The sequence below is a fragment of the Plectrocnemia conspersa genome, unplaced genomic scaffold (assembly GCF_051122295.1).
Source record: "Plectrocnemia conspersa isolate PC_06_02 unplaced genomic scaffold, ASM5112229v1 ptg000003l, whole genome shotgun sequence".
Classification (NCBI taxonomy): Eukaryota; Metazoa; Arthropoda; class Insecta; order Trichoptera; family Polycentropodidae; genus Plectrocnemia; species Plectrocnemia conspersa.
In genome coordinates this window covers 7,565,019-7,585,120 of record NW_028277167.1, presented here as the reverse complement: position 1 = coordinate 7,585,120, position 20,102 = coordinate 7,565,019, and the positions used below count along the sequence as shown (strand labels likewise).

General features: G+C 32.2%; 3 protein-coding genes across 6 annotated transcripts in view; 1 reads left to right on the top strand and 2 right to left on the bottom strand.

The window, feature by feature from the left end:
- The window catches only part of LOC148236495 (uncharacterized), an 80,052-nt gene extending 76,210 nt beyond the window's left edge, over window positions 1–3,842 (bottom strand). Inside the window, exon 1 of one of the 2 annotated variants that reach the window (XM_088182966.1) lies at window positions 3,763–3,842. The gene's annotated coding sequence lies outside the window, so the exon portion shown is untranslated. The remainder of the gene's footprint in view (window positions 1–3,762) is intronic. The other variant, XM_088182964.1, reaches the window with a different exon arrangement.
- Window positions 3,843–7,299: 3,457 nt separating this feature from the next.
- On the top strand, window positions 7,300–10,162 carry LOC148236494 (fibroin light chain-like). The gene is made up of 6 exons (XM_088182959.1): window positions 7,300–7,368; window positions 8,966–8,988; window positions 9,063–9,249; window positions 9,317–9,442; window positions 9,519–9,737; window positions 9,823–10,162. The coding sequence occupies exons 1-6, from the start codon at window positions 7,327–7,329 to the stop codon at window positions 9,937–9,939; spliced, it is 714 nt and encodes a 237-aa protein (XP_088039085.1). The 5' UTR covers window positions 7,300–7,326; the 3' UTR covers window positions 9,940–10,162.
- A 6,147-nt stretch (window positions 10,163–16,309) lies between these two features.
- On the bottom strand, window positions 16,310–18,529 carry LOC148236493 (uncharacterized). 3 transcript variants are annotated; one of them, XM_088182265.1, is made up of 8 exons: window positions 18,442–18,529; window positions 18,299–18,369; window positions 18,025–18,220; window positions 17,460–17,618; window positions 17,146–17,364; window positions 16,964–17,086; window positions 16,782–16,814; window positions 16,310–16,401 (listed from the first exon to the last, which is right to left on the bottom strand). In XM_088182265.1, the coding sequence occupies exons 1-7, from the start codon at window positions 18,481–18,483 to the stop codon at window positions 16,812–16,814; spliced, it is 813 nt and encodes a 270-aa protein (XP_088038391.1). In that variant the 5' UTR covers window positions 18,484–18,529; the 3' UTR covers window positions 16,310–16,401; window positions 16,782–16,811. The 3 variants fall into 3 exon arrangements, with proteins under 3 accessions (XP_088038391.1, XP_088038389.1, XP_088038390.1); XM_088182263.1 differs by having other exon boundaries at window positions 16,310–16,399; window positions 16,785–16,814; XM_088182264.1 differs by having other exon boundaries at window positions 16,310–16,396; window positions 16,785–16,814.
- Window positions 18,530–20,102: the final 1,573 nt, after the last annotated feature.

Here is a 20,102-nt window from a genome sequence, read left to right as displayed (position 1 = left end):
GTTGTCACATGCAAGCAAATTTGAGAGTTACGGGAAATCCCGGTTTTGGGGGCGCTTGATAACAAACTACGCAATTGATTTTATCGATTCAAATATTGTAAGACACTTATCAAAATATGTAGAAAAATCATCAACTTCAAAAAAAAATATTTTTACAATTAAAAAAAAATATTTAGTTTATAAGGGATTTTAAATATAATATAAATAATGTGGATTTGTATTAGCTTATCCATACAGAAAAAAGGTAAACTTAAATTTTGGCGAACATTGGCAATTTAACTTTATATTTTTAAGAGAATTTTTAAAATTTCGCTTAAAAAAACAACAAAACCAACAAAAGGTGCAGAGCGACTACTTTTTGGCATCCATTGGAAGAACCACTGCCGTTACCAGTACTAGGGCCCTACGAGTCCAACCCAATGGGTGGCATCCAGCTTTTAACTACATTATTTGTTAGAGTCTCAGTAGTGTTTCTCCCGAGCGTTCTGGGAAACGCTCTCCTAACCACCTGCAAATCTGTTGCATTGCTTTTGCATAACATTAGCTTTGCATGCTATTGCATTTCGTGCGCTTCATCCTTGTATAATACATCATACGTCACTTTAAGTGATGCCTCATTTCCAGATTTAGCCCTCGGTCCCTAAGGGCCGAGCCCTTTTGGCCAGCTGGCGTTGAAATGCAATGCTTTGCTCGTCATTGGTAGTCCAAAGGACGCTACCTCGGTTGGGTTGTCACAGAGTTTTGCTTCCTTTAGGAGCTTGGGAATTCAAGCTCAAAAGAAGTCCCTCACTCTCCCACACTGTTAACGGCGAACTCCAGCTTGTGGTCGACTGGCGCCGACAAAAAGGGGCACAATGACCGCGTAAAGTGCTGTAATTACCAACCAGCTACTAGTAGAAGAAACTTATAGTGGTGCAAAAATCCCATTTACTGACGCGTTCAAAAGGAAACTACACAATATTGTAAAACACTAATTTAAATATTTTTTAAATTATAAGATTTCATGATTTATTCAAAAAAAAATTTTTACCTTAAATTTTTTTTTTTCTTTTGGATTTCAAATATTTTTAGTTTATTATTCATTTTAAATACAGGGAGGGAAAGCTTTTAGCACTTATTGATTATTAAATTATATAATGCTGCCTTTAAAAAAAATATAAATTATAATATTTTTTAATATAAATAGACAAAGTTCTCAAAATTATTGATTTTTTTTTAAAGCACACATTGTACTTACTGTACATTTTTGGTCTTAAACAACAGATTATGTGGTCGATATTTTTAGTTTAAAGTTATATTTTTTAGGAATTTTTAAAATTTCGCTTAAAAAAACATTTCCACCAAAAGGGCAAATTCTCAAAACAAGTACTATCCACGCTGTCATTGACAATTAACTACTGATAGAAGAAGCACATGGTGTTTCAAAAATCCCATTTACGGACGCGTTCGAAACGAAACTACACAAAATTGTAAAATAATAATTTAAATATTTATTAAATTATCAAGTTTCAGAATAAAATTTCAAAATGTGTTCAAAATGTTTCTCAACCTTAAAAATATTTTTTATTTTATTATGGATTTCAAATATTTCAAGTTTATTATAGATTTTAAATGTTTGTTTTATTATAAATTTTATACACAATGAAAACTTTTTGCACTTATTAATTATTAAATTATATAATACTGAGCTAAAAATAACTTTCTATAAAAAAATATGCAATAATTGTTAAAAATAATTTAACTTTTTTAAGTTTTTGTGACCCCTGGTGTAGTACACGTGCGTCGAAGAGTCGAAGAAAAATATTTAGCTGATTACGTAATACCCAAAGTAAATGATTATGGCGGTTTGGAGCCTATATTGTATAAACAGCCTTGACCATAATAATTGGGCACCCCAATAAATCTATTATATCCCAAAAAAATCGTGACAATGAAAATAAAAAAAAACGATTAATGTTTATTTTAAGCTTATTTTTAATACTTAGCAGACCCACCTTTAGCTATAATTACAGCTGCAACCCTTTTTGACATACTGTCAACTAATGACTTGCAGGTGGACGCAGATAAGAGACAGATTTATTCAAGGCTGTATATATAATACAATTTATTTCACAATAAATTAATTCAATACATAAAATATAACATGGTTCATCACAATAATTGGGTGCTGTTCTCAAGGATTTTCTCAATTCCAGAAGTCGGGATTGAAAATTTCGGGAATTCCCGGGAACCGAGAATTTAAAGAATTTTAATTGAAAAAAAACATAAGCAAAATACATTATTAAAAAAGTGAACTTGGCTTATTCTTTATATTGGCTGCATACTCAAAATTTTTGTCGAATTATATTTGATTCGCACATTCGTATTTTAATTCCATACTTTGTATTATTTTATGTAAAAATGAGACACCCTAGTAATACATATATTTGAGATCCATTTCGTTTTATAAAACATAAACTTTTGGTATATCCAAGATTATTATTTTTACATCGGAGTTGGTAATTATTTTCAAGATTTGTAAAAAGTTTTTAATTTCCGTAATTTCTACAAAGGATATGGACAGGCTATACAATTTCAAACTTGCTCTGGTTTTTATGTGAAAGAACTTGAGATGTATATCGGAATAATATCAGCAACTTATGAATAATTGATATTAAATTAACGATGTTAAAACGATGAAAATCATAATTGGGAATTCTCGGGAAGTATCCACTAATCACCATCAAGCATAAAAAAGCAAATAAATATATTTTATGAAAATCTTATTAAATCAAAACTATTAAAAATATTTTGATTTTGTCGAAATTCGACTATAACAATACTTTGTTAAAAGCTAATTCAGCTAAAACGAGCGTTCATGGCAGAAAATTGTTGTAGACGACACAATAAAAAGGATGTTAAAAACAATAAAACGTTACAACATTATTAAATCATTCTAAACTCTAATTGAAGATGCTCAAATATAGTTTAAATAACTAGTTATCTAATGCTAGATCGCTTTATTATTAAATGAACTATAGGAACAAATTTAGTACATAAATAATAAAAATATATAAATTTATTTTTTTATTTGTGAAAATACAAATGAGTCACATAAATTTAATTATTCGATATTAACATCAAATTCATAACGAAAATTAAAGTTAAAATCACTTGCAAAAGAATAAATTAACAAGAATAATACCCCAAAAAAGAAAATAGTAGAATAGAAAAGTGGGAAAATATAAGACATACATACAATAAATACATTTCCGACATATTCTTTGATGCCAAGATTTGAATCATATAAAATTAATAAAACTACGTAAAATACAATAGCTCCCTTAAAAAACATGGTATAAAATTAAAATACAAAAATATACAAAAAAAAATCAAAAATAATAATTAAAAAAATTAAAACAATCTCTAAATAGAAAAAACGTCAATACAGCCAGTATAAAAAGTCCAACCAATTTAAAGATTGAAAAACAGAAAAACAACGTATAAAAAAAAATATTGAATATAAAAGTTAAAGGTGCTCGTAGAAGAAAAAGCATTTTTTTCAAGTTCTTCAAGCTTTTCTAGATTTTCCACATGCTTCATATCTTAGTAGCCATACGTAAGATTTGAATGGTGGCGTATTAGTCTCCAAAATGTGATTTAGGGATGGTATTTGTCGGTAGTGAATCTTTCCAACAAATTGCCAGTCAGGGGCCGCCGCCGGTTATATGTGTGTCTAATGTTGACATAAATAGCACTGTACACAATATGACGATAACTCACTGTTTGATAGCTGTCAACGTTTCAGGCGCAATTTCAGGCTGTTGTCAACAGGTTGGCCGGTGTTGGTTCAACAGTGGAATGTTAGCCGAACATCAATATGCTTAAGTGTCTTCGCCGTTTGCAAATATAGACTTTGCCAGGTGTTTGGTTATTGTGCACACAGCGTTTTGTTGGCCGAACTGTATTTGGGTTGACTCTTTATAGTGCAACTATAAATCGTTCATTACACAAATTCTTCCATTGTGCTTCAGGGCTAAGATGCAATTGCCTTTATAATGAAAAATGTTTTAGGTGGTAGACATGGAATGATACTTGTTTGGTATTGAATTAGATCGATACCTTAGAACGTATTTTTTTAATAAGCAACTTGAAACATTTACAATAACTTCCTAGAAAGATATAAGTCAATAGCTTAATATACGCTCAGGTATTCAACATAGTAGACATAGATCAAATCGCAAGCATTTTCGCTAGTGTATCTCAATTGTATATAACAGATACGCTAGCGAAAATACTTGAAGTAATATATGTTTGTGTATATGTTCATATAAATTGGAATTGTACCGAACATATGTATATATAAAAAAATGCATATATTAACACCATTTAAATAATTATTCTACTGCCATATAGGCTAGGTTAAAACATAGAACAGTAAGTTATAATGGAACAATTATAAGTATGGAACTTATAATTGTCTAAGTATCTAACTTTAATGATTCGTTTACAACTACAAAATAGTTCAACCATTTCATAAACCTACATATATAATACTCTAGGGGTTTTAATGAAATGCACTATTTGTTTTAATTCAAAGGTCATTCTAACGATCATGTCAAACAAATAAAAATACATTTTACCTTGCGCATATTACTATTGCTCTTCCACCCTTTGGTTACTGATCACTGGAATGCATATATAGACCATTTCTCTTTAAAGGCGTAAACATATACTGTGTGTGTCCAAGAACTTTTAAACTGCATTCAAAATAATTATTTTAAAAATAGTTTTCACTTTTATAATAAATAATTGTTTTTTTTATATAGTATATTGTATATATTATACATATATATTTGTAGTATAGTAATATTATAATCATTTTTATGTTACTGTACTGTTTTATATTTGCTAAATATAGTTTTTTAGCAAGTTAAACATACAAAAAGTAAACAGCTACGATAAACTTTTTTTAGGATTAGGTTTTGGTTATATGTTGTTTTTGGAAAATAATTTCTAAATTCAATATGTTTAAAAACAGTGGGACATTAAGCTGTTTAATAAATCAACGCACAATAAGAGCATTCATATGTCAACTCGCTTTCAAAGTTCTCAAAATATGTGTACAAAGAAAACCTTCTTATGTTTTTGCTATATATGTTTAGCTTATTTAAGTATAATAAATTAATCATTTGTATAAATAAACGATTTGTAATTAAAAATTGTTTTTTTTTAAAGATAATACTGAAGCGTTGAATATGCGGAATCAACAAAGTTTGAGAGTCGTTATACTTAGTTTTGCTAATGATTTTATTTTTTATATCAAATAACTAGTCTTTGCTTATGTCTTATTATTTGTTACTGCTTTTTTATATTTTCAAAATGTTATATTATATTATGCAAATATAAATTATAGTTTAAATATAAAATTTAGTAACACTTTTTTTCTGCTTTTAATATAATTTAAAAATATCATTATATTGTTGACAAATTCTGGTATTAAGAATCATTATTTTCAATTTATATGTATATGCTTATGATACAGAAAATAATAAAAAGCTCATTTTTGTATGTATAGCTTTGAAAAAGCACACAATAAAAAAATATATTCAAAATATTTTATTATGTATTATATAATATATTTTATTTAAATATATATCAATACAAATTTTAATTTAACGATATATAATTTTATTATGTTTTTATATAATTACATATTTAAATTTTATTTTTATTTATTTAGAATAAATTAAATAAATATTTAACAAAAACAGTTTTATATCAACCCTAAATGTTTTGTTAAAACAATACGGTGTTTAAAAATACATTGAAATTATAAATTTGAATTTCCAATTCATAACATATGTGGCAATTCTCAAAAGTAAACACAACTGAAATTTACCACTACCTCTAATCTCCCACTTTTAAATTCCAATTTATTTTATGGTTATAATTAATTAAACAATAAAGCGTGTTTTCATGTATTTACATATAAAATAGATTAAATCATGTGGTCATTTATTTTTATTAGTAGTAAGTTATCCAAATAAATCTGAAAATCATATCCCCTTCCAGTTATAAAAATTAATTATTTATAATTATCAGTACAATTACTATCGATTAAAAATAAGTTAGTTTACAAAGCAATATATTATTTTTTTAAAAAGCACGAAATATGACATTTTTATCATATTCCAAATGTGGTATACTACTAATATACCGACAAATTCTAATGAACATAGCAACTGGAGTTGCATTTGGAAGCCTTGTATAGCACTAAAATATGTAAATTAAAATAATGATTATTGGTTTATAGCAATAACGTAAAATAAAAAGTATGCGTATAGTTTGATAATTGTTTTAGATCATTCTCAGAATTTTTTTTTTAATAAATATAAAAATAAATACTTATAAGTTAAAATATGTAGAGATAAACATATACATATAACCTAGTTTAACTTAGAGTATTTTCCGTTATTAGTTAAAATTAACTTCAGTTTTACTAGATTAATATTAATTTTATATATGTACATATATTTCATGGTTCAGTTATAATTGAGCACAGTGATCAGTAAAAAAATAAAGGTGATCAGTAGTAAACAGTAAAATAAAATATACTATCGGTCAGTAAATAATTTTTAAATTTTTAATTAAAAAATACCAAAAAAACACTATTTTATTAAAAACATGGTTGGTAATTATTTTAAATAATCATTACCTCTTCAAAATGTTGTTCTGTAAATAATAAAGATTGGCGAAGAAACAAAATATATTTAGCAACTGTTACAGTGAAGCTATGTTTTTAATAGTATGAATATAATTTTACTAACTAGGTCAGTTAAAATATATCAAAAAATGTATTTATAATTCCACTGAGAATTATCAGTAAAATTGTATTTATTATCTGGGCGCATGATCTGGTACACGTTTTTAATATTTTGCCCTTCATAGTTGATGTGTCGCCCTACAACTATTTTTAAGACAAAATTTTCTAGTGACGTACAGCATTTAACAAGTTGTGTTCATAAGTATCAGTTTAAAACCATCACTTACATCACTTTTTTTGAGTTAAATAATATCAATTAGGTTAACTAATAAATACAAAATATTATTATTGCTAGTGTGAAACTATTTCGTTCAAGCGCAATATTTGCGGAAGTGTTATGTTTGCTACTCATCACATGTACGCTTTGTTTCGTCACATATTTGCATTTAAAATTTATTATAAATTATTGCGAACACACTTGAGAGTTATACTGTATCAGATTATTGTTTGTAGATTGATAGGTGATATAAGAGCAAGTTTCTGAGCCGCGCGCCATAGGCCGCTAACACCGCTAAAGAACCATGGCGTTCCTCGTCATTCTCTCTGCCTTCCTGTTCTTTCAGGTCAGTTATAATAATAAACATGACTGATGATTCCCTGTTATAAATAATCGATTATGTGAAAAGAAATTGTAAATAAATATTTTAGTATTTTTAATAACAACTTCAGAGAAATTTAAATAATTATTTAATACTTATTTTTTAAAACTTTTTTTGATCGCTATTATTGTAGAATTTAGCACAACAGTTATAATGAAAATATTTTAATCCTTTGATATGCTTTTCCTTGTACACTGCGAATATTTTGCAAAGGATAAGAATAAGCATTTTGTGTATTCAATTATTTTTACTATATACTTTTTTGTAGATAATCTACATGTATATAATATGCAAAAATATTTTTGTGAATATCTTTAACATATCAAGACAATTCTGATAAAAATAATTTAATTTGATTATAAATTATTTTTTTGTACACTGCAAATGGTAACTCGAACACAAATTTATACAATTTATTTTTGGAAACAAATAAGTTTTGATTATCTTTGTATAAAAGTCTAGTTTAATTCAATCAAATCAAATTTCTTCAATCTCTTCTAATAATTCGAGTAAAGTGTTCATGTTTCCATTACTTCAATAATAATTTCATCTAGATGTATTAACACTTAAATAAAGGTTCACTCAAGTATATAATATTTAAAGATTTAATACTTCACGTTTGATTTTAAAGCTTCATTCAACTTATCTCTTGGTGAGAATTATATGGTACAAACAGCTTAATACAGCTATTTTTGGCACTATTTTTAATAAATATTAAATGTTATAAATGTATTAATCTACATATTTCACTGCATATTTAATATATTGTTTTATATGAATAATATTTATTATTAAATAAATATATTATATTACTTTCAACACTACCAAAAATATCAAAAAATCACAATAAAAACATACTAATAAACATATTTTTTTATAAACATATACATATGTTACTACAACGTTATGCAGAAAACGTCGTTTCGAGTCCTGCAAATAGTTTTCACGATATATGTACATACGTATAGGTGAAAGTTTTCAAAACCACAAAAAAAAATGTCATCTGTGCATACAAAAAAGTCTTTTAAAAATATTTTTTTAACAAAGATAGAGTTTTAAAATATAAAATCCAATGTATTTTTTTAGAAATATCATAGCTTAATATATAGTTTTGTTTTAAAATTCCACGTCTACAATTAGATAGTAGTACAATACAGCGGTACGTGTTTTTTTTTGTTAGGAATAAAAAAATCGTTAATTGTAATAAAACTGAAGCAGTGTGAACGAGCGGTTAATCGACGTTTTTCGAAGAAACGTGTGCATTTAACTTTATGTAAATATTCACATGTGTCTAGGTTAAAAACATATTTTTCAAAGAAACTATTTGTGCAAAAAAAAGCATTAATCACCCCCTTCACAACTGTACAAACATCTTGTTTTTTTCAATCGCAATGCTGCAATATTTTCATTTCATAGAAAATGCAAACAAAAGAAACATATGTTTAAACAAAATTTGTACAAATATGGGCACTCTTTAAAATATGTATTTTTTAACAATTTCACAAACGCACTTAAAAAAATATGAAGACCTTCACTTTTTTAATTTATTTTATTTTTTTAGGCTGCCAGCGCATCAGTAGCCAGGTAAAAGCAATAACAATAATTAATAAAACTTTTTATTTATGTGATGTATTTATTTGTTTAATTATTTTTCTCAGTGATCTAACTGCCGCTTGGTCCTTAATCGATGAAGGGGAAGTCGTTCCCTATGCTTTGCTGATGAAAAATGCCATCATCAACAGTGCTCATGGCGCTGATGGTGAAGCTTATGCCGTTGGAGCTTCTTTCTTAGCTATCAGCGAATTGTCTTGGGTTCGCCCATCTTCTGGTTGCGGATATTCCAACGTAAGTTACAAGAGCTGCGTAGCAGCATCAGACAAAGAAATAAATCTAAATGTTAAACCCTTCACAGCTTATCGCAGCCTCCCTCGGCCATGGTAAGAAATGCCACGCCATCGACGGGTTCGCCGTTGCTTTGGCTCAAGCCGTTGAAAACTTCCGCATCCTCGGATACTGTTGTGTATTGCCTTCCCCATGGGTGAGTGCTTAATACATGCTTAGTGTATTAAGGGGTGTGCAGTATAATTGTTTGTTTAATATGTGTTCTACTTTAGCCATCCATGGACAACAGCTGCGGTGATTACGGTCGCGCATACGATTTCGAAAACGCCTGGAGCTCAAGCCCTGTAGGTTCTAACGGTCTCAGCACTGCTGCTCGCGATTTATACAGATCTTTCACATCTGCACCCAACAACGTCGGAGCTGCCGTCACCAGCGCTGCCACTGATGAAGCCATGTCTATCCTCAAAGTAGTCAAAAATGATATTTTGGACGTGAGTGTCACGAAATTATCAATCAAAATAGTTTGATCTAACATATATGTAACTTCACATAATCGATCTTTCCGTATCTTTTTAGTACATGCGTCTCGCCTCTTCATCCAACAGCAACTGCAAGTCAAAGCATGCTCAACTCAGAAGAAAAGCTGGTGCTCTTAAAGCTAAGATCTTCAACGCCGCCGATGCTGCCAAATAAATACGCCTTTAAGTCGTTTTAATCACAATTAGTCACTTTTTTAAAATCGTTGAAAGCCGAGGGATAGGGACAATCCTGATGTAAAATAAATTAATAAAGAACAAACTTTGACGCACCATCCCACGATTATTCTTAAAGAATTTGGTTTATTACTGTTTAAAAAATATCCGATCGAACATCTTGGTTCTTTGCTCCACAACTTTTTAAATAATAAAAAAAGAAATATACATATTTTCGATATAATACACAATATATATTTGTTATATATGCATTGTTTGGATTAAATTGTTATTTGATATACATATATATATATTAATAAATATATATTTAATATTTTTAAATAATGTTTTCAATTAAATAAAATAAATACAGTTAACTTCAAACCCCTTTTTTATTGAACCTTTCAGGGCAAGTATATGTTATTAATAAAACTAGCGATTCGTGGTTCTGTCGATTGAGTGTATAAGGCGCAGATATTAACGACGAACTCAACAAAAGTACGTTTCAAAATTAATTTGCCCGAGAATATTAGGTGGAAACTCAGGGCCGGCTTGAGGCGGATTATACGCGTTCTTAGGTCGCTTCAGGCGGTTGAAGATGTGATATTAAAAAGAAAGTTTTCGTCATTACAGCTAGGAATTCCCTATTACCTACTACAGTTGGGAATTTCTACTACCTGCATTGCACAAAATTCTATGAACTTTTGCATATCTTTATCAAATAAAACGTGTCAACATAAAATCAATCTTTCATAGCCCGTATATCTTCAGAGAAACATCAGTAAAGATCGAGGAAGCTTTAAAGTGTGTTCGAAGAATATTAGTGAGCATAACCCTATATTAATGGGCATAGTAATCTTATATATAATTGTTCTAAGCCGCTTCTTAAATTTAAAATGAAACATTATCCGTTCAATCGTATCACTTTGTATGAACGGTGTATATATTTAATACACGTAAACAAAGGAAATATATTTAATTATAATAATAAATAAAAATTGAATTTGCTTCGTTGCTTTCCGAGGCACCGGTAATGCGTTCTGTTGTTTCGACCAATGAAAAATAAGCATTCAAATATAAAACAAGATGGCCGACAGTACCGTGACAACAGTTTTAAATAATTATTATTTAATAATAAAAATTTTCTACGCGACAGTAATTTTCATTAATTCGTCATAATCGGATTGCAAATTAACTAGGTGTGTAATAACTATAAAAATTAAATATATACATAATGTGTTGAGGATTAGAAGAATACATTGATTAAACTAGATAACAATCATAAAGCAATCTTCGTAATGAAATCTTCAAATTTTGAATTCCCGTCGACGGGATCCGAGGCCGAAAAGTGAGTTTTATCTTTTATAATACATAAACATTCACATTGCTTCCGATTTAATGCACATATACGTTAGATTTGACTGAACCAGGTACGTTTTAAACGTGAACATGTAATATTTACTTAGTACTGAAGCGGTCGTGTTTAAGCTTCTATTTTGTAGTTATCGGCGGGTCCGGTTGACGATTTGTGGTAGGACGTTTGTACAGCGAACTGTACAAAGTGGCCCTTGTGAAATCTTCCAGAAAGTTCTTGACGCGTTTTGTCGGTGATCCTTCGACAGTCGTCGATGTTAACCCTCGAGCGCGTGTCCTGGAGATGGTTGCTCAGACAGGAGGCGAGGTGTAGATCAGAGTTCAGAGTCGAGCGAAAATGAGATCGGAGCGGCGAGTTGTAGTCCAGTGAGTGTTGCAGAGTCGGAAGTCCGGAGTCGAATGAAATGTGAACTTTTGGCCCCGCCTTATATTCCCGGTCGGGTGCGTTAAGGTATCCCCACTCCGCGCGTTGCTTGCGGCTGCGGGAATGCGGCGTCATTGTACGACGCCGCTTAGTTCGGGTGCAAGGCTCAGCGGGACTTCACTTTTGCGTATGATGCGTCCCGGACGGTCGTCTCGGGATCGCCATAGTACTCCCCCTCTTAGCAATTTACAGTTGCGAAATTCAACCAAGAGGAGAAATTATGGCTCGTTCTAATTGATGTGGTCTTCGTGCGCAGCGTGGGTCGGCGCAGATGAAGCAGAACCAGATGGTTGATGATTGTGTGGACGTATGTACAGCGAACTGTACAAAGTGGCCCTTACGAAACTCTCAGCTAACGGAAAAGTAGGGGTTCGGGGTCCGTTTGTCACTTGCGCATGACATGGTCCTCCAATGGTGTCCTAATGTGCATAGATCTACCTTAAAATATAAAGAATAATATTATTACTGTAATTAAAAAAATATATTTCAAGATACTGCCTGCGTCGTTGTCTGTATGTGTAGAGCTCGTCTGTCGTTTTGTTGAAGCTGTTGCTGGATGCTCAGTCTTTCAAGCGATTTGGGAATTTCACTGTTCTTCCGCATCTTGTCTGTTTGATTACGCGTTCAGGCGGCTTCTCGTCCCGTGGAGTAGAGTCCGCTGGTATCTCTTGAATAGGCGCCGTATCTTGATCCGTTGTCTGGATGTAAGCAGGTTTCAAGCGATCGATTGAAACGGTTTTCGGCTTTCCTCGAATATTCACTGTTACGCATTTGTCCGTTCTGCTAATAACAGCGAATGGTCCGTCGTATGGTGGCTGTAGTGAGCCTCGTGCTGCGTCATGCCTCACGAAAACGTGAGAGGTCGTGTGCAGGTCCTTGAAGACGAAGGTAGAATGTGGTCCATGCCGCTTGGGCGATGTCGGTGTCAATTCGGCCATCCGTTGTCGTAGTCGTTCGGCATAATCAGGAGTCGGTGACGTGTAATTATGCGTGCGTGGAGCCAAAAATTCTCCCGGTAATCGGAGAGGTTGTCCGAATACTAATTCGGCTGAAGTCGCTTTTAGATCCTCTCGCCAAGCTGCGCGGATTCCCATCAAGACTGCGGGTAATGACTCAGTCCATTGCTCGTCTTGATGGCACATGAGGGCGGCTTTCAGCTGTCTGTGGAGCCGTTCGACCATCCCATTTGCCGCGGGATGATACGCCGTCGTCCTTATGTGTGTAGATCCGGTTGAGCGGGCCAATTCTTTAAACAGGGCGCTTTCGAATTGCCGGCCTTGATCGGTGGTTATGCGAAGAGGTGTTCCGTAGCGGGAAATCCAGCCGCTGAAAAGCTCCTTAGCGACGGTTTCTGCAGTGATGTCGTCGATAGGAAAAGCTTCAGGCCAGCGGGTGAATCTGTCGACGCACGTTAACATGTACGTTTTTCCCTCCGATTGTGGAAGAGGGCCGACTAGGTCGATATGGATGTGTTCGAACCGTCCCTCCGGGGGCGGAAAACTGCCGATCGGCGTGGAAACATGGCGAGAAATTTTCGATCGCTGGCATTGTTCACACTCTCTAGCCCATCGCTTGCAATCGGTGCGCATACAGGGCCAGAAGAATTTCTCTGCGACGAGCTTGGTTGTTGGTCGTCCTCCAGGATGCGATAGGTTGTGGCACAATTCGAAAGCTTGTTTTCTAAATTGGAGCGGTAGATATGGTCGCTCGTTGCCGGTAGAGCTATCGCACAAAATTGTCGCATCGGATCCAGAAATGTTGACGGTCCGCAAATTGGTATATTTTTCAATTTCCGGATCTGCAGATTGTTGGCGCGACAGATCTTCATAATTTAAAGACTGCACGCTTTCTATTCTGGATAATGCATCCGCCACGACGTTATCGCTGCCCGAAATGTGTCGGACGTCAGTTGAGAACTGCGCGATGTAATCGGTGTGACGGAATTGTCGAGGGGAAGCTTTGTCAGGCTTCTGTTTAAATACATACGTCAGTGGTTTGTGATCGGTATGTATTGAAAATTCTCGTCCTTCGATCATGTGACGAAAATGTCTCACTGCTCGATATATGGCTAGCAACTCTCGATCGTAAGTGCTGTATCGAGTCTCCGTTGGTGAGATTTTCTTCGAGTAAAAGGCAAGTGGGTGCCATCCATCCGGTGTTTCTTGTTGAAGCACTGCGCCGATAGTCCTGTCCGAGGCGTCAGTGAAAAGTCCTAGTGGTAAACTTGGGTCTGGATGCACTAAGCAGGTGGCGTCCGACAAGCCTTGTTTACACGCCGTGAAGGCTTTTTCCAATTCTTCACTCCACGGCACCGGATCGTTGTTGGATTTACTTCCCTTCAATTGATCTGTGAGAAGTTGTTGATTCGCGGATGCGCTAGGGATAAATCTCCGGTAGAAATTTATCATCCCTAGGAAACGTCGTAGTTTCTGCATGGTGTCCGGGCGGGGAAAATCTGCAATGGCTGCAACCTTTTCCGGCAGTGGCCTGGTGCCTTCGTGGGAAACGCGATATCCCAGGAAATCAACTTCTGCTTTTCCGAAAACACTCTTTGCTGAATTGATTAGCACTCCGTATTCCTTTAGTCGGCCGAATAGCTGCCGAAGGTGTTCCTCGTGCTGTTGGTGGTTTTCGGATGCGACGAGTATATCGTCGATGTAGACGAAACAGAAGTCTAGTCCTCTAAGTGCTGAGTCCATAAATCGCTGGAACGTCTGTGCTGCGTTGCGTAGGCCAAACGACATAAAGGGGAACTCATAAAGTCCGAACGGTGTAGATATTGCTGTCTTATTTATGTCCTCCGGAGCCACAGGTATCTGATGGTACGCCCGTACCAAATCGATTGTGCTGAAGATTTTCTGGTTCGCCAGTGCGTGGGCGAAATCCTCAATATGTGGCACGGGATAGCTGTCGGGTATTGTTCTTGCATTCAGTGCTCTATAATCTCCGCAGGGTCGCCACTCGCCAGGAGTTTTCTTCGCGACGAGGTGAAGAGGCGATGACCATGGGCTGTCAGATGGTCGAACGATTCCGTCGTTGATCATCTTCCGGAATTCCTCTTTGGCGATGTGGTACTTCTCCGGAGCTAGTCGTCGAGGGCGATTTGAAACTGGAGGGCCTGAACTGGTCCGGATGTGATGCACTGCTGTATGTTTCGGCTGAGGTCGCAGCGATGTCAATCCAGCTGATTGCGTAATTTCCGGAAAACGTTTCAAAATGTCGTGATACGTCGTCGTTCCGGAAATAGCTTTGATCTGCGGCAAACTATCTGTGCCTTGTACAATGCATTGAATGTTGAATGCAGTTGTACCGTCGACCAGGCGGGCACGTTTTAAATCTACAATTAGATTAAAGTGGTGCAAGAAATCGGCTCCAATGATGGGTTTCGTTACGTCGGCAACGATAAAACGCCACTGAAAATCCCGACGAAGTCCTAAATCGACGGAGAGTTGTTTCCATCCGAACGTTTGGATGATGGAACCGTTGGCTGCAAAAAGGTCGTACGGAATAGCTGGAGTTCGAAGTCCTAATTTGCTTCTCGGGATCGCCATAGTACGTATGAAGAAGTATTGAAATCCACAATGGTCTAATAATATATGCCATTGCATCTTTCGTCTTAAAAATCTGTTCATCAGAAAATGATTGACCATCGTCAGAAATACACCGTAAGAGTTTCAACACTAAAGTCACATGTTTCGATAAATAAAGTAATTAAAAAACAAAGATGGAAAAGTTGAAAAAATAAGTCTTTTTGTCGTCCAAAAATCTTAATAAAACGCAATTCGAGTATTTTTGCTAAAAGTGTGTATTTTGACTATACCTTAAGACAGCATTTTCCAAACTATGTTCCGTGAAAATGTATCAAAGTAAATAAGATTCTAAAATCTTACTGTTTTATATATGTATTACAGGATTAAAATATAATTATAAAGTTACACAAGACAAGAACTTAAACACTAAGAGGGGCAAGTACTATTGATGACACATCAGTGATTGGAGTAGAAGTGTAATTACAAACTGTGTCTCTAGTATGCAGCTCTGCAGATGTCTCGTAGTATGTCTATCTCTGTATCTGGTTGATCGTTATATATCGTAGGTTGGAAAGCTCTTCTAAGAATGCAGTGATCATTCAATCAATTGTTGCGCTAGTTTATACGATTAACGAAATATGTCAGCGCCTTTAGAGAGTAAAATTTGCTCGATGGACATTCTCGAAAATCAAATCATGCAACGGATTGAATGTTAACGGTGCTTTTTGTCGCCGGATGGCGTATTATTTGCGCAACCGTTATGCACCAAAATATTTATCTGCATTTCGAAGATAATTACTACGCATTGTTTATTTGTTCCTTTATGTCCAAAAGATAGTTTTTTTTCTTCTGAATATAACAAAATCTATTGTGGTGTTCGGTCTGTTCATTCTAGTAATTATAGGGTTATGGTGATTTGCTGCATGAGTTTACAAAAAATAACCCCCACAATTATAACATTGTTATAAAAAAAAAATATATAATTTATTTTACTGATATTCGTTATTATTAAATAATTAAAGAACGTTGAAAATTTTTGAAAATTTTATTTTTTTATAAAATAGTATTTTAACGTTTTAATTGCTGTTGTACTTGTAATTGAGCTATTTATTCTAAAATAGTTATTGTATCTGCTAAAATTGAAAAACAAAAATAAAGTCACATTAAAACATAGTTAATAAAATATTAAATTCAATTATAAATTGCCTGTTCTTCACACATAGAGAACATATGTATATTGTTTCCAATATGTTAAACATGTTTTATTATTGTATATAAGCTTTGTTAATTGTATATAATATATAGTTAGATTATAATATTAACAGGTTAATATTTTTTTCATTTATAACCATGTTTTTAATGTATTTAAATGAAAAATAATTTATATTGAACTAATTATAAATAAAAATGTTATTTATAAACCATCATTATGAAATTATTATCATATAATTTTTAATGAGATTTTTTGAAATTACTTTCTTAAAAACCAAACATTTTATAGATCGCAACTTAACTCACTTTTTGTAGTTCTATCGCTCAAATACTTTACTGAAATCATATATATAAAATTAAAATAATATTTTAAAATATTCCTATTTCTGTTTTAATATAATATTCAATTGCAATAAATAATAAAAAAATATAATTTGTAAGTTTAGCTAATTTTTCAACCATTCCTAAAAATAATTTTAACTCACAAGTTGATTGATGAAATTATCGGTTACACCAGCCAATAAATTGCAACGTGATTCCAAATCTCTTTGCCTATACATACAACAGTAACTCGGTATTCTTACATTACAAGCCTTCAACTGAACCGCCTGAAAAAAATAAGTAATAATCATAAAATTTATAATATATATTAAAAAAAAAGAAATACCTTAACTAACTCGTTCGAGTTCATCAAAAATGAGAATAAATTTGAATTGCAATCGCAATATGAAGCCATGGCTGCCATTCCAATTACCCTATCGCTCTCTTTCGTTGACACGATCAAACGACGTATTATATTTTTTAATTGATCTGGAATTTCTGGATTGCTGTTTAAAAATGGTTCAACAATTGAAGTATCCAATTGACATTGTGTTGGCGTTTGCTCCTGTAAATAAAATTTGCATTTTAATTGGTAACAAGATACATATATCGACAGCAAATTTCCGAGTATATATAACAGCTTATAATTAACATATTTACCAATGGAGGTATGTAATATGGACATCCTGAAGCGGCTAAGCCAATTATTACAGAATTTGATATTGCAGATTTGCACAACGTTCCATAATTCTTTACAGCTTGGTTATGCTCTTCGATATTAACTGTACCATTTTGCGTCTTTAGTGCTGATATAATCATCTAAAATACAAAGTATATAGTTATTAATAACTATTCAAACATATTTGTAATATAAGGTTTTCCATATGTTCCTTAACTTAAATACATATATTACATATAACTATTACTAACCATACATTTACACTATTAAAATCAATCAATTCAATACTATAGTAAAAAATAAATATATAAAGTCAAGATTTCCAATTGCTTGAACATTGCTGAAACATATGTATTATTTTATTATTTCTAAACTGTGTAATGCTGTCATAAGATTTCAATTGAAAATTCTCCCCGTCGACAACCTTAACTATCTTTACAATCAACGACTTAAAATATTTTAATCTCACACATAAACCATTCAATTGCTAAACTGAAATACCATTCTAATGTATTTAATAGTAAAAATTAATGAAGTATATCTTACCTTATTATAAACACACATGGGTGAAATACTAGGTTTAAATCCAGTGTTTACATCCACAGCCCATAATGATTGTGCAAACAAAACAGATAATTTATTAGCGTCTGCCAAAGGCACCATTGATAATATAATTTGTTTGTATTCGATAGTCAAAGGTGTCATTCTCTTTGGAAGCCCCCATAGTTTTCCTACCAATTGACTGTTAATAAATTATTGAACACGTCAATATAAATTACATATTCTATATGTTAAACTACAATATATAAAATATATTTACCTAGCAGTATATGAATTACATAATGTATTGTAACATTTATTATTTGCTTGACCATTTACCGTAAAACAAATCTATAATAAAAGAAAAATAGAAAAATATTTTCACAAAAAATTAAATCAATATCATACATAAACAATACTCACAGAAAAAAATGTTAAAATTGAAAATATCGAAACAGCGACCATTGTGTGTTTTTTATTCTAGTATTGCGATACTAGTTCCCAATTGACTGAAAATCTGTATGTAACCTGTATATATATAATACAACAAAGAATATGGTACATATAATTTTCATACGTAAATTTGCTCAGATTTTTCAACAACGTTGTGCAAAAAGTGCATTTGCATTCGCTATGCTAATCATATTTTTGCATTTAAATATTGTTTGAATACTGTATAATAAATTAGCACTTTTTTCAACAAGTTAAGATAGCTTAATTTATATTTAAAATTACAAGTTGATATCAAATTTGTTGTCTTCTATAATCTTGTTATTATAGATATTGTATTTAATAAAATATTTTATAATTATAATTACCATTAATGTTATTTTTATTAATAATAAATATTTTTCATTATCTGCTATAATATATACATATTAAATGCAGAAGCTATTATTTGGGTTCTATATTATATTTATGACATCAAAAGTTATTTGTCCCTACAAAAAATGCATTATTTTTGTACAAAATAATGTTTTTTTTATCTAGATTTCTATAATTATGAATTTATTGGTATGTATAAATTTTTATAATAAATTATTGAATGAAACATTATATTAATTTTAGTATATGCCATATTTTCTATATATTAGGGGTACCCAGAAGAAAGGACGTTTTTTTAATGAAAAGTATTTTTCCTATAACAAATTTATTTTACCATATTATTCTACAATCAGGCAAGTTTTTAATCACACATTTGTAAAAACTGACTGGTTATGTTGTAGAGACTTAAATAAATGGTAATCTGATGTGAAAGTTGAGCAACAGTTTTCCATTAATTTTTTCTCGCATGATTAATTTATGAAGCAGGCGCGTCGCCTTATTCTCGTCGCTTAATTCGTGTGAAACCCACATGTCTTGTTTCCACGCCTTCCCAATAATTTTTAAGTTTCTTTGAATGTTTGACTATGAATATCATGTATTATCTATTAACTCCTGAATCGAATCCTGTGTTGGCTTCAATTTCTTCAGTCATGCGGTAGCATCGATGATTTTTGGTGTCATTCAAACAAAAAATTCCAGATTTAAATCTTTTAAACCATTTTTTAAATTAACGAACCAATAAAACTTAACACCAAGAAGAAACGGCACCGAAAGACTTAATCTATTGTATGAAATATTAACCAGAAAATAAAACATCTGCAACGGTTAACATGTGTCACCAACTCATCACCGCACATCTAGCAAAGTAATATCAAAAATATATTTTTTAACAATACATTTTTAATCATAAAATTGTAAGGGCCATGACTAAATAATATATTTACTCTTACTGATCGATACAACAGTATGCCGAAAACTGTCGCATTCTATGGAATGACTAAAAATTAAAAAAATGTATATGTTCCTAATTAAAATATACTATAACATATCTTACACAGATTTAATCAAAGCAGAGATCACTGAATCTTATTGTACAATTATAGTTGTAAAATATGACTATGCAAAGACACATTTCGAGAAGTTTAGAACCAGTAACCAGAAGCAGTGCTGAACTAAATCATCAGTGAAGAAAATTTAATCTGACGGTGTACGGAGTACTTCCCGCCGGCTGACATACTGACGCTGAACGACCGTGATGT

What these genes read in the sequence shown, in the direction of transcription:
- LOC148236493 (XM_088182265.1), bottom strand. Translation starts at nt 18,483, where the DNA reads ATGGTCGCTGTTTCGATATTTTCAATTTTAACATTTTTTTCT. An exon ending in CCATGTGTGTTTATAATAAG is followed by an intron (nt 17,619 to 18,024) that starts GTAAGATATACT and finishes TTTGTATTTTAG; the next exon opens with ATGATTATATCAGCACTAAA. An exon ending in ACTCGAACGAGTTAGTTAAG is followed by an intron (nt 17,087 to 17,145) that starts GTATTTCTTTTT and finishes TATTTTTTTCAG; the next exon opens with GCGGTTCAGTTGAAGGCTTG.
- LOC148236494 (XM_088182959.1), top strand. Translation starts at nt 7,327, where the DNA reads ATGGCGTTCCTCGTCATTCTCTCTGCCTTCCTGTTCTTTCAG. An exon ending in CTGGTTGCGGATATTCCAAC is followed by an intron (nt 9,250 to 9,316) that starts GTAAGTTACAAG and finishes AACCCTTCACAG; the next exon opens with CTTATCGCAGCCTCCCTCGG. An exon ending in GTGTATTGCCTTCCCCATGG is followed by an intron (nt 9,443 to 9,518) that starts GTGAGTGCTTAA and finishes GTTCTACTTTAG; the next exon opens with CCATCCATGGACAACAGCTG.